Source organism: Schistocerca cancellata, chromosome 2 (assembly GCF_023864275.1).
Source record: "Schistocerca cancellata isolate TAMUIC-IGC-003103 chromosome 2, iqSchCanc2.1, whole genome shotgun sequence".
NCBI lineage: Eukaryota > Metazoa > Arthropoda > Insecta > Orthoptera > Acrididae > Schistocerca > Schistocerca cancellata.
The window spans coordinates 518,169,058-518,181,879 of NC_064627.1; the positions used below are offsets into that span (position 1 = coordinate 518,169,058).

A 12,822-nucleotide genomic window follows, 5' to 3' on the forward strand; every position below is an offset into this window, starting at 1 on the left:
TTGTCTTCTGGAACATTACATTTGGTAATTCCTTTTCTTTTCTCAATGAGAGCAAAATACCTGTTGCAACATCAGGAGGAGAACCTGATGCAAGGAACTTGTGGTTTATTTCTTCAGAGACATTGGATATAACAAGGTACATCCAGAAAAGGAGACTAACTCTGTTTTTGTTCTGACAATAACAGTTGTCACTCCAGATTGTCAGCTTTTTCTTAAAAGTTGGGCCATTTGCAGTGATTTTAAACAAACGTGAAGCAATTTCATTAGCACCATGCCCTGTCAAACTTTTGTGTCACAGAGTTGTGTATATGCCATCGTTATCAGCAATAAGTGTGTGAGAGTTGTAAACCGCAAGCTGTTGTGGAGGTAAAACATTTGAATATGTGTCAAAGTTGGAACGAATGACACTTGTTGCAAATATGTGGTAACACCACCAGTTTTCTGGGATTCATTCTGATACTGTTTCATCACAGTCATAGCTTTTTCGGCCTTGCATTGGTGTAACTCGAGACGAGCTGTCAGTTCCTTTTTCTCAGGCAGGTTAATGAAAATCTGTGCATGAAACGGATCACACACGCCATACGTGTTTGAACAAGGTGGGTGGAAAGAGAGGTTAGGGAAATGATCCTTATAAGTATCATGTCACTTGTGAATCACCATTAATGTTCTTGAAGTCATTGGAACATTCTATGTATTATTAATATTCAGATTGAGGTATTCCTTTTCAGTCTTGCTCCTGCTGTAGTGACTTTGTGCTCGTAAAAAAGATTTATTTGCTATAACACATGGTATTCTGTTTAGACACTGAATTTTCTGTGTGAATTTTACTGCCTCTTGTTTCCTTGTACATGGTAAGGCGTTTCTTCTTCTGGAACAGTCTAATGCACAGTTGCTTGTTGCCTGCTCTGTGAAGGGTCATCCTAGTTACCATGATGTCACCTTTTAACTTGCAATACTTGCCTCAACACCACCAAGTAACTCCCTTGCTTCCAGTATCTTAAAAGACTTAATAAACTTCAAACAGACTTTATATTCACAGCTGAAGTTCTTGCATTTATACTTCCAAGCACATTGACTTGGAAAGCAAAGAGAAGAATCCGGTGCAATGTACCTCACAAGGTTTTTTCTTCTTTTATCACAATCAACATAATTTAATTATACCGCTTGTTGTTGCTTTCATCCAAAAGCAATAAGAATAAACAATCTATCCAGGTATGGTGTAGAATAGTGATCAGTAATGACACCTCTTGTGCCGGACAAGCTGTTGCAGGAATATATTTGTTGCTTGACCTTACGTATTCTTTCCCTCTATTTTTGAATGCTTTCCTTATTGCAGCCACAGTACTTTCTCCTTCAGTTTGTCACTGTTTTCTTCCACTCAAACTATTACTAACATTCGTCGCCTCCATAATTTTATCTAACACTGAGGGGTAAGTGCGAGGAACATAGCGCCATTCGTATGTGAACAGCAGTTGCATGTTGTACTACATTTTCATTTGTGGCAATTTGAGCCTTGTGTACATTACTGGAATTGGCTGTAAATCCATTTTCACAACCAACTTCAAAATTTGTTGTTATGGTACTAAGGGCCTCTTTTTATTTCAAGTCTTCCGCTATTATGAACTCTGTTAATAACTTAGCAATGAGCTGATTATGTATATGTGGAATGGCAGGTCTCTAGTCTGCAAATACTCTGAAGCCAAACAAATCCCTTTAGAATTTCACAAAATAGCAACTTCTCATCTCAGTAGAAAATGTGGACACTACTTAATGTTTGCTGCGGTATTGAAGACAGTTTGGCTTCCATGTTCATATACAGACTCGAGAGTTGCAGTTGTGGCATTGTACAGGGTGTCCAATTTATCTTGACAGCCGCAAACAACTTTCTGTCCAGATGCAAAATAAAAAATACATTGAGCAAATATTATTTTGTTATTAGTAGAACATTAATGAGGATGATTGCCTTTTGATTGCTGCACAGTTCAGTCAGTACTTAGTCATTTTTAAACAATATATTGTGTACAGCAAACACAGTCCTGGATTAAAAGCTGTATTATTATCATTCCTTTTCTCTCACTGTGGTTGAAGGTGGCAAAGTGCTACTCAGGCAGAGGAACTCTGTGGAGACCAATATTCTAACAGGACACCTTATTGCAATGACTATTCTGCTCACTTACATTCTCCATAGATTAGTAGCACGTCTGCCTTCTCTTTGCGGTGCACACAGTGCTCACACAAAACTTAATGACTGAGTGACCGGTGTCCATTTTTTTTTGTTCCCATTTGTTTACTATCAACTGCAGCAAATAGATGAGTTACTTCATCCTGCGTACCTTCGCTGTGTGCAAGTACAGGAGAGTCTCCTCAGTTTTGTGTTACTTATGTAATAATTTCGTGTTCACATGAATGGTACATGTGATACTTTTTAAATAGGTCTCAAAGAGAGGAAGTGAAGTAATGAATAAAAAAGTATAGGATGCTACTTAAAAGAGACTCATTGCTGTTCACATTCCCAATGTCAGAAAAGTTCCAGGAGATGCTTTTTATTTTATTATTATTATTTTAAAAATAGAAAATTTCACTTACCAAGTAATAATCCTAGCTCCTACCAAAGAAGTCCCATTTCCCTCCTTGCTCACAAGACTTCCAGAAATGTTGGCAACTGTGTATAGATATATAAAGTTGCCAACTTTTCTGGACGTCTTGGAAGTAATCAGGGAAATTCTCAACTGTGATGCTTGGAATCTCATTTAGTCACAGCGCATTGGATGTCTGTGATGTCCTGATTAAGTTTTCCTTTCAGTCCCCCTTTCACTCTGAGAAACAAGAGAAAATCGCGAGGCGAGAGGTTGGACGAATATGGTGGATGTGGTGGGGTGGCAGTAACAGAATGTCCGTTCAGATACTTGGTAACAGATAAAGCAGTAAGGGCATGGCATGCTGCAAGAACCAGTCCAGAGAATGCCACAAATCAGGGTGGCAACATCGAATTACTTGTCACAAACGTTCAAGACTTCGATGTTAAGAATTCGGCTCACTGTTTGATCTGGAGGAATATACTTATAATGCATTAATCCTTTACTATCAAAGAATACGATCACCATTGTCTTTGTTCCCCAAGGCTGTAGCTTGACAGTTTTTGAGGATGGTGATCTAGGACTCCACCATTCAAAACTTTGACGCTTTGTGTGGAGGTCATACTGCTAGTGCCAACTTTCATCCCCAACAATAATCTTTGACAGAAATGTGGAATAATATCTGGCTCTATCCAGTAGTTCAGCGTAAATGCTTTGTCTTCACTCTTTGTGTTCATCCATTAGTCCATGTGGGATGAGTTTTATGTTAATTTTCCATTTCTCTAAATCTTCGTGTAAAATTTTATGACACATATCATGATTCAAATTAAGTTTGTCTAATATTGCACGCACAGTTACGTGAGTGACTTCTTGCCATAACTGCCTTACACGCACCACATTTGCATCGGTATGTGCTGCAGACGGGTGACCAACTCTGGGATCACCTTGCACTGAATCTCTGCCTTCTTGAAAGCTTTTGTGCCATTCAAAAACATGACCTCTAGGATGTGCCTCACCTGCATATGCTTGCGTAATTAATGTCCATGTTTCACTAGGGGTTTTCCTGAGAATAATGCAGAACTTAATGCTCACACTATGCTCACAGTCAACATCCATTGTGTCACCGTAACTAATACTCCAAAAACCCCAAATAGTGTGTTGCTAAGCACAGCCCAGCCACATAGTGAATTTGTGTGGAAACGTGGCCAAGGCCATTTCAAGGATGCACACATACAAGGTAATGTAAAAACATCATTTGTTCCTTTTTAGTATTACAAACTCAGAAACAAAAACAACCTGTCCTGGAAGAACTTTTTCTGATAAAGGGAGTGTCTCCGCAATGAATCAAGTTACTAGAAACAAAATTGTACTGGTTAATGACCCTCTACTAGCTAAACATGATTTGATTGATACATTTTTTATTTCACTTCTGAACAAAAAGTTATTGGGTGCAGTCAAGATAAATAGAATACCCAGTATCAAGTGTTTAAAGCATAATAGCTCCAAATAGAAATTTGAAGTTTTGAGAATGCTCTCTTTGAAAAACTTTCAACTCGGGTTGGTGCATTAGATGCAAAGATACTTGTTGTTTGTTCGGTTTAATTTCAGTAGATTTGGAGTAAAGTGTGAGTGTGAGTGTGTGTGTGTGTGTGTGTGTGTGTGTGTGTGTGTGTGTGTGTGTTTGAATAATGAAATCAAATGAGATGTTTAATGTTAATACTATAATTGATAGGTTTATATTCATTTTCAACACCATATTGAAAAACAATGAAATATAAAAAATATAAAGAGTACAATTGAAAAGTAAGCTTTCAAACAACAACAGATCAGCATAAACCAACACTGAATAGAGCAAAAATAACCCTAAAGTCAGCAAAAAAGTAAATTTTTTTTCTTTATATCCATGTAATCTGATTTTGTTTCTTGTAGTAAAGGATGGAAAAAGAAAAATATGGCTTGGACCATATCCCAAGTCCTAAAGTCCAGATTTCACTGTGGAAGTGAATATTGATTTAAAAACCTGTTTTATATCAGCTCTAGAAGTTTTACAATTACGAATCATAAGGTTACTGTGTCTCGTGTTATGATTTACAGCTGCATTAGCCATCTACTTAATTTATCTGCTGAACATTTTACAGGCTGTGCAGGCAGAAGAATTAGTAACTTTCAGCTCCATTGAAGAATTGCAGCAAAATAATCAGAAGCTGCTGGCAAAAATACGGGAACTGAGTTCTGAGAGTGAGAAAGAAGAAAAAGAATCTGATGAAGTGAAGGAACTGAAGGTAACATAGCTAGCGCTCTCTCTCTCTCTCTCTCTCTCTCTCTCTCTCTCTCTCTGTGTGTGTGTGTGTGTGTGTGTGTGTGTGTGTGTGTGTGTGTGTGTGTGTGTGTGTGTGGGGGGGGGGGGGGGGGGGGGGGGGCTTTGCAAGGGAAGTCCCTAGACCTTTTCATATTTCTGTCTTTGTAGGCAACTTGTTATTGTTTAATTGGCCTGCTAAGAAGTTACTTGTAACATTATTTCTGTTGCAAGGCATGTCTAATTTTGAGTTCTTTGAATAAAGTCACAAACTTGTTTAGTACTTTTTTTTTTTTTTTTTTTGCAGCTGTTGTGTAAGACTCGGAGATTCGTTTTATGATTGCCTCTTGAAAAACATAATTGAACTGTTTGTATAGTTTTATGATTGCCTCTTGAAAAACGTAATTGAACTGTTTGTAAAATGAGTCGAAGCAGAAGTTTAAATGTTTGTGTGCAGAAAACTGATCTTGTACCAAGACAGGATGATGGCAAGTGCATGAGCTTGGGCTCATAGGTCTCCACATAGCAGGTACTCCACATCTTATCACATGAGGGATTATCTGTGCTCCAAACAAATGTCATGTAGAATAGTGAGAGAGGGAAAAAAATTCTCATTGGAAAAAGTGTATGGATACTGTTGTATCAAATGTGTTGAGTTCAAGGAAGATAATATCAAGAAATTTTGCTCTTGCAAAAAAAAAAAAAAAAGTTATTTGTTGGTATCTGCGGCTTTTCGGTAAAATTATCAGTGAACCTTAGTAACCTAAATAAGACTGCAATTGTCAGCTAAATAGACTTCCCTGTCAGCTAAATTCATCTGTGGTGATCTGCTGCTACTGTCTCAAACTGAGCGAGCTGGACTAGTGTTTAGGACAGGGGTTCATATCACTGTCTGGTCATCCAGATTTTGTTGTTCCATGATTTCCTCAAACCTCTTAAAGTGAATGCCAGGATTGTTCCTTTGAATGGGCACAGCTGATTTCCTTCCACATTTTTTTCCTCAGCCTGAGCTCGTATTCCATCTCTGATGATCTCGCCATCAATGCGAGGTTAAACCCTAATATTTCTTCCTTCCTTAATGCATCAGTATATTGGTTTGTGTAATAAGCTTGATGTACTTTACCCCAAATGAAATGTAGTGTTTATTTTTAACAATATATTTTGAATCAAATGTGCTTGCAGTGGAAGTGTTATAGTTTCTTATAAGTGATAAAAATGTTACTGACAACTCTACTTATTCTTTTACTTCCTCGACAGGCCCATTTAGTATCTTATGCAGAGCAAATGCACAGCATGACTGAGAGAAATGAACGGTGTGAGAAAATGATAGAGACATTGTTGCGACAACGTGATATGTACCGCAACTTGTATATCCAGGCAAGAGAAGGGAAAGATGTAAGTGACACTTCATCAGTTATTACAACTACTCCAGATGGCACAGCTCATGTAGAGAGGAGTACAAGCATTAAAGAGGTAAGTGTTAGTAACCAGCATGCTTATCTTTGTGGAAGTAATTCACTGTTGTTTTTGCCCCTGTCATCCACATCCTGTGGCCTCGTCATTGTTAGGTTCTATCCAGTAAAGTTTTTTGGGATGATATAATCTTCTAATTCTTTTGGCAGTTGGCAGAGACCAGAAAGGCTCTCCAAGAGGCACTGGCTGAAGCTGAGACGTACCGTAAAGAAAGACAGGCACATGAGAAACACTTGACTGAACAGTTGGAAACTGCTCAAACTGAACTGCACAAAATTCGTTCTGACTACGCCCGCGTTGTGGCACAGGCCGAATATGCAGATCGCTGTGCTAAGGCATTAAAAGACAGCACTGATGTTTATCGTGCACAGGTTGATGCTCTTGAGAAACGAAACCAGATATATGTTGAATCAATAGCTAAGCACGAGCAAACCATTGTTACTATTAAAGATGTAAGTATACTGTTGGTATATATATATATATATGTTAGACTGCAAGTAAATTAATGTATTAAATATAAGAAATAAACATTTATTTTAAGTTACTCTCACTGAGAGGTGTATGATAATGTCTGTGGAAGGAGTGTAGTTGTTACAGGTGGTGGTGGTGGTGGTGATGGTGATTCAACATTAGTCTGTTGTAAAAAAAAAAAAGCATTTGTTTTAAATTTATTTTCAGTTTCATCTTTGGCATGAGAGTCAGAAAAATAGATATTCTGCATGCAGGTGGAAAAGAAATACTGGAATATGTATGTTGGCAACATTGCAGTTAATCTCGCTCTTCACTTCCTTGTCATGATTATTCAGCAGTGATGCAATGACTACCATATCAATAAGATACTTTTTTTTCCAAAGCTGTCGTAAATATCCTCCATGGTCTTCTCAGGAAAACATCTGCCTTTACTGAGGTGATGCGAATGAACGGATTGGCATCAAATTTTAATCAGATGTCAGAAAGAAACAACAGTTGTTCATTATAATCATGGTTAGGATTCTTAGATGCAAATTTCAGATGACAAAAAAGGAATGGACCAGATGCTAAAATAGGTAAAAAAGGGCCAAAAAGGTGATAATTTACTTAACTAATTCAACAAATTATCTTTCTCCTGTTCTACTTTATTGAATTGCAAACAAGTGTATCAAATCATCACTCTTCAGAAGAAGGAAAAATCATGGACGTTGTTCTTAGACATTTAGCACTCTACATTTTTAAAATAAGTCTGCTTCTATTAAGAAATAGAATATCTTTGTAGATGTTAAAACTTCTTTCGACATCCACAGAAACCTTTGAGACAAACTTTGTACTCACTTGGAATGGCAGCTCTACAGATCTGGATTCTCCTAAAGACTATACAAGTTTATCTTTGGCAAAGCCATCTAACTGCCCCCTCACAGAAGTAAAAATATCCCGTTGTTTCTCCCTTCCAAGACCTTGTTCTTCTAATCATTTATTAGCTTCAGTCAAGTACTTGTAACTATGGATGTAAACTAGTTCTGCCCACAAAGTATGTATTTTCTCCAGTAGCAGAAGTTATTGTGCATTGGAAATTGCACCTACATCAGCTGAATCAAAAGAAAACACGGACACTTTAATCTTGCGAAAATTCTCCCGTTATAGCAGCACCCTTGTCAAAAATCCCTAGCAAGTGATTTGCCTGCAGGCTTCAAAATGGCTTGGAAGTTTCTTTCGGATTCACAAAACCTATAAATGTTTCAGTACTGGCTTTGGCTTTCTTCAGCTCATACATTTTTAACAATGTAGGCTAAGCTTTCTCCCCTGCTAAGGGACAAACTAAAATGTTCAAAAAATATTGTTCAATTGAGTCTGTGTTTTCATCCAGAATGATTCCCATGTCACACCCAGATATTTTCTCCTGGATTCTTTGTGTGGTTTCTTGGAAGTGTTTTTTTAAGTACTCTCATTGAGCATTGACATCTTTGTGTATTTTTGAAGAAATCCTTTGAAGGTTGACTGTTTCACCTTACTGAGTGGGATTCCTGCTTGTATAAGAGCTGCACACAAATCAGTGTTGAGGGATTTTGGAGATCCTCATGATCATAAGGCTGTTGCAGCATCCCTGAATACGGAAGTTAATAGGAATATAAAAAAAGGGAGGAAGGTTTATCTGTTTAGCAAGAGTAATAGAAGGCAGGATTTCAGACTCCCTAACAGATCAAAACGAAAATTTCTGTTCCGACGCTGACAATGTTGAGTGTTTATGGAAGAAGTTCAAGGCAATTGTAAAATGCGTTTTAGACAGGTATGTGCAGAGTAAAACTGTGAGGGACGGGAAAAACCCACCGTGGTTCAACAACAAAGTTAGGAAACTACTGCAAAAGCAAAGAGAGCTTCACTCCAAGTGTAAACGCAGCCAAAACCTCTCAGACAAACAGAAGCTAAACGATGTCAAAGTTAGCGTAAGGAGGGCTATGCGTGAAGCATTCAGTGAATTCGAAAGTAAAATTCTATGTACCGACTTGACAGAAAATCCTAGGAAGTTCTGGTCTTACGTTAAATCAGTAAGTGGCTCGAAACAGCATATTCAGACACTCTGGGATGATGATGGCATTGAAACAGAGGATGACACGCGTAAAGCTGAAATACTAAACACCTTTTTCCAAAGTTGTTTCACAGAGGAAGACCGCACTGCAGTTCCTTCTCTAAATCCTCGCACAAACGAAAAAATTGCTGACATTGAAATAAGTGTCCAAGGAATAGAAAAGCAACTGGAATCACTCTCAACAGAGGAAAGTCCACTGGACCTGACTTCTAACAGCCGTGTACCGCAAGTCTCTAGAGGAACGGAAGGTTCCAAATGATTGGAAAAGAGCACAGGTAGTCCCAGTCTTCAAGAAGGGTCGTCGAGCAGATGCACAAAACTATAGACCTATATCTCTGACGTCGATCTGTTGTAGAATTTTTAGAACATATTTTTGCTCGCGTATCATGTCGTTTTTGGAAACCCAGAATCTACTCTGTAGGAATCAACATGGATCGTGTGAGACCGAAGTCGCTTTATTTGTTCATGAGACCCAGAAAATATTAGATACAGGCTCCCAGGTAGATGCTATTTTCCTTGACTTCCGGAAGGCGTTCGATACAGTTCCGCACTGTTGCCTGATAAACAAAGTAAGAGCCTACGGAATATCAGACCAGCTGTGTGGCTGGATTGAAGAGTTTTTAGCAAACAGAACACAGCATGTTGTTATCAATGGAGAGACGTCTACAGACGTTAAAGTAACCTCTGGCGTGCCACAGGGGAGTGTTGTGTGACCATTGCTTTTCACAATATATATAAATGACCTAGTAGATAGTGTCAGAAGTTCCATGCGGCTTTTTGCGGATGATGCTGTAGTATACAGAGAAGTTGCAGCATTAGAAAATTGTAGCGAAATGCAGGAAGATCTGCAGCGGATAGGCACTTGGTGCAGGGAGTGGCAACTGACCCTTAACATAGATAAATGTAATGTATTGCGAATACATAGAAAGAAGGATCCTTTATTGTATGATTATATGATAGCGGAACAAACACTGGTAGCAGTTACTTCTGTAAAATATCTGGGATTATGCGTGCGGAACGATTTGAAGTGGAATGATCATATAAAATTAATTGCTGGTAAGGCGGGTACCGGGTTGAGATTCATTGAGAGAGTCCTTAGAAAATGTAGTCCAACAACAAAGGACGTGGCTTACAAAACACTCGTTCGACCTATACTTGAGTATTGCTCATCAGTGTGGGATCCGTACCAGATCGGGTTGACGGAGGAGATAGAGAAGATCCAAAGAAGAGCAGCGCGTTTTGTCACAGGGTTATTTGGTAACCGTGATAGCGTTGCGGAGATGTTTAGCAAACTGAAGTGGCATACTCTTCAAGAGAGGTGCTCTGCATCGCGGTGTAGCTTGCTTGCCAGGTTTCGAGAGGGTGCGTTTCTGGATGAGGTATCGAATATATTGCTTCCACCTAGTTATACCTCCCAAGGAGATCACGAATGTAAAATAGAGAGATTCCAGTGCGCACGGACGCTTTCAGACAGCCGTTCTTCCCGCGAACCATACGTGACTGGAACAGAAAAGGGAGGTAATGACAGTGGCACGTAAAGTGCCCTCTGCCACACACCGTTGTGTGGCTTGCGGAGTATAAATGTAAATGTAGATGTAGATGTAGTTGTCTCACAAGCTGTGCATCCTCGACACAGGCCCTTCCACTCATTTCTGTGCTGCTACTGGGACATTCTCAGCCATCAACCTCTGTTTTTGCTTTCGAGCATTTACTTACTCTTTTCAGTGGGAAGTCACTGACGACCTTCATTCCAGTGATCACATCCCACTCTGTATTCACCTACTGAATGGGGCTGTCACTGAAAGGAAGCAGCCACAATGGATGATCAGCAGTGCCAGGTGGATGCTATTCGGCCAGCTGGCTGCATTTGAGTGCTGCAGCAGCATCCAGGGGTAGGTGGGCCACATAACATGAGTTATCTACTATACAAACTACATCTACATCTACATTATTACTCTGCAATTCACATTTAAGTGCTTGGCATAGGGTTCATCGTACCACAATCATACTGTCTCCCTACCATTCCACTCCCGAACAGCGCGCGGGAAAAACGAACACCTAAACCTTTCTGTTTGAGCTCTGATTTCTCTTATTTTATTTTGATGATCATTCCTACCTATGTAGGTTGGGCTCAACAAAATATTTTCGCATTCGGAAGAGAAAGTTGGTGACTGAAATTTCGTAAATAGATCTCGCCGCGAAGAAAAAGTCTTTGCTTTAATGACTTCCATCCCCTATTACGTGATAATACAAAACGAGCTGCCCTTTTTTTTTGCACCCTTTCAATGTCCTCCGTCAAACCCACCTGGTAAGGATCCCACACCGCGCGGCAATATTCTAACAGAGGACGAACGAGTGTAGTGTAAGCTGTCTTTTTAGTGTACTTGCTGCATCTTCTAAGTGTCCTGCCAATGAAACGCAACCTTTGGCTCATCTTCCCCACAATATTATCTATGTGGTCTTTCCAACTGAAGTTGTTCGTAATTTTTACACCCAGATACTTAGTTGAATTGACAGCCTTGAGAATTGTACTATTTATCGAGTAATCGAATTCCAACGGATTTCTTTTGGAACTCATGTGGATCACCTTACACTTTTCATTATTTAGTGTCAACTGCCACCAGCCACACCATACAGTAATCTTGTCTAAATCGCTTTGCAACTGATAATGGTCTTCGGATGACCTTACTAGACGGTAAATTACAGCATCATCTGCGAACAACCTAAGAGAACTGCTCAGATTGTCACCCAGGTCATTTATATAGGTCAGGAACAGCAGAGGTCCCCAGGACGCTTCCCTGGGGAACACCTGATATCACTTCAGTTTTACTCAATGATTTTCCGTCTATTACTACGAACTGTGACCTTCCTGACAGGAAATCACGAATCCAGTCGCAAAACTGAGACGATACCCCATAGGCCCGCAGCTTGATTAGAAGTCGCTTGTGAGGAACGGTGTCAAAGCTTTCCGGAAATCTAGAAATACGGAATCAACTTGAGATCCCCTGTCGATAGCGGCCATTACTTCGTGTGAATAAAGAGCTAGCTGCGTTGCACAAGAACGATGTTTTCCGAAACCATGCTGATTATGTATCAATAGATCATTCCCTTCGAGGTGATTCATAATGTTTGAATACAGTATATGCTCGAAAACTCTACTGCAAACCGACGTCAATGATATAGGTCTGTAGTTCAATGGATTACTCCTACTACCGTTCTTAAACACTGGTGCGACCACAATTTTCCAATCTGCAGGTACAGATCTATCGGTGAGCAAGTGGTTGTATATGATTGCTAAGTAGGGAGCTATTGTATCAGCGTAATCTGAAAGGAACCTAATCGGTATACAGTCTGGACCTGAAGACTTGCCGTTATCAAGTGATTTGAGTTGCTTCGCAACCACTAAGGTATCTACTTCTAAGAAACCCATGCTAGCAGCTGTTCGTGTTTCAAATTCTGGAATATTCCATTCATCTTCCCTGGTGAAGGAATTTCAGAAAACTGCGTTCAATAACTCCGCTTTAGCGGCACAGTCGTCGGTAACAGTACCATCGGCACTGAGCACTGAAGGTATTGATTGGGTCTTGCTGCTTTGGTACTTTACATACAATCAGAATTTCTTCGGATTTTCTACCAAATTTCGAGACAGTATTTCGTTGCGGAACCTATTAAAGGCATCTCACGTTGAAGTCCGTGCCAAATTTCGCGCGTCTGTAAATTTTAGCCAATCTTCGGGATTTCGCGTTCTTCTGATCTTCGCATGCTTTTTCCGTTGCCTCTGCAACAGCGTTCGGACCAGTTTTGTGTACCATGGGGGATCAGGCCCATCTCTCACCAATTGAATCTCTCAATTGCTGTTGCTACTATATCTTTGAATTTGAGCATGAATGGCAGAGCATTTTGTGCTGATTATTGCC

At 39.6% G+C, this 12,822-nt stretch overlaps 1 protein-coding gene across 2 annotated transcripts in view; it reads left to right on the forward strand.

The window, feature by feature from the left end:
• The window catches only part of LOC126162069 (nucleoprotein TPR-like), a 280,494-nt gene that overhangs the window by 90,259 nt on the left and 177,413 nt on the right, over positions 1 to 12,822 (forward strand). For both annotated transcript variants that reach the window (XM_049918330.1, XM_049918331.1), the window contains exons 10-12: positions 4,715 to 4,858; positions 6,130 to 6,345; positions 6,495 to 6,797. In XM_049918330.1, coding sequence (XP_049774287.1) covers positions 4,715 to 4,858; positions 6,130 to 6,345; positions 6,495 to 6,797 — 663 coding nt within the window. The remainder of the gene's footprint in view (positions 1 to 4,714; positions 4,859 to 6,129; positions 6,346 to 6,494; positions 6,798 to 12,822) is intronic.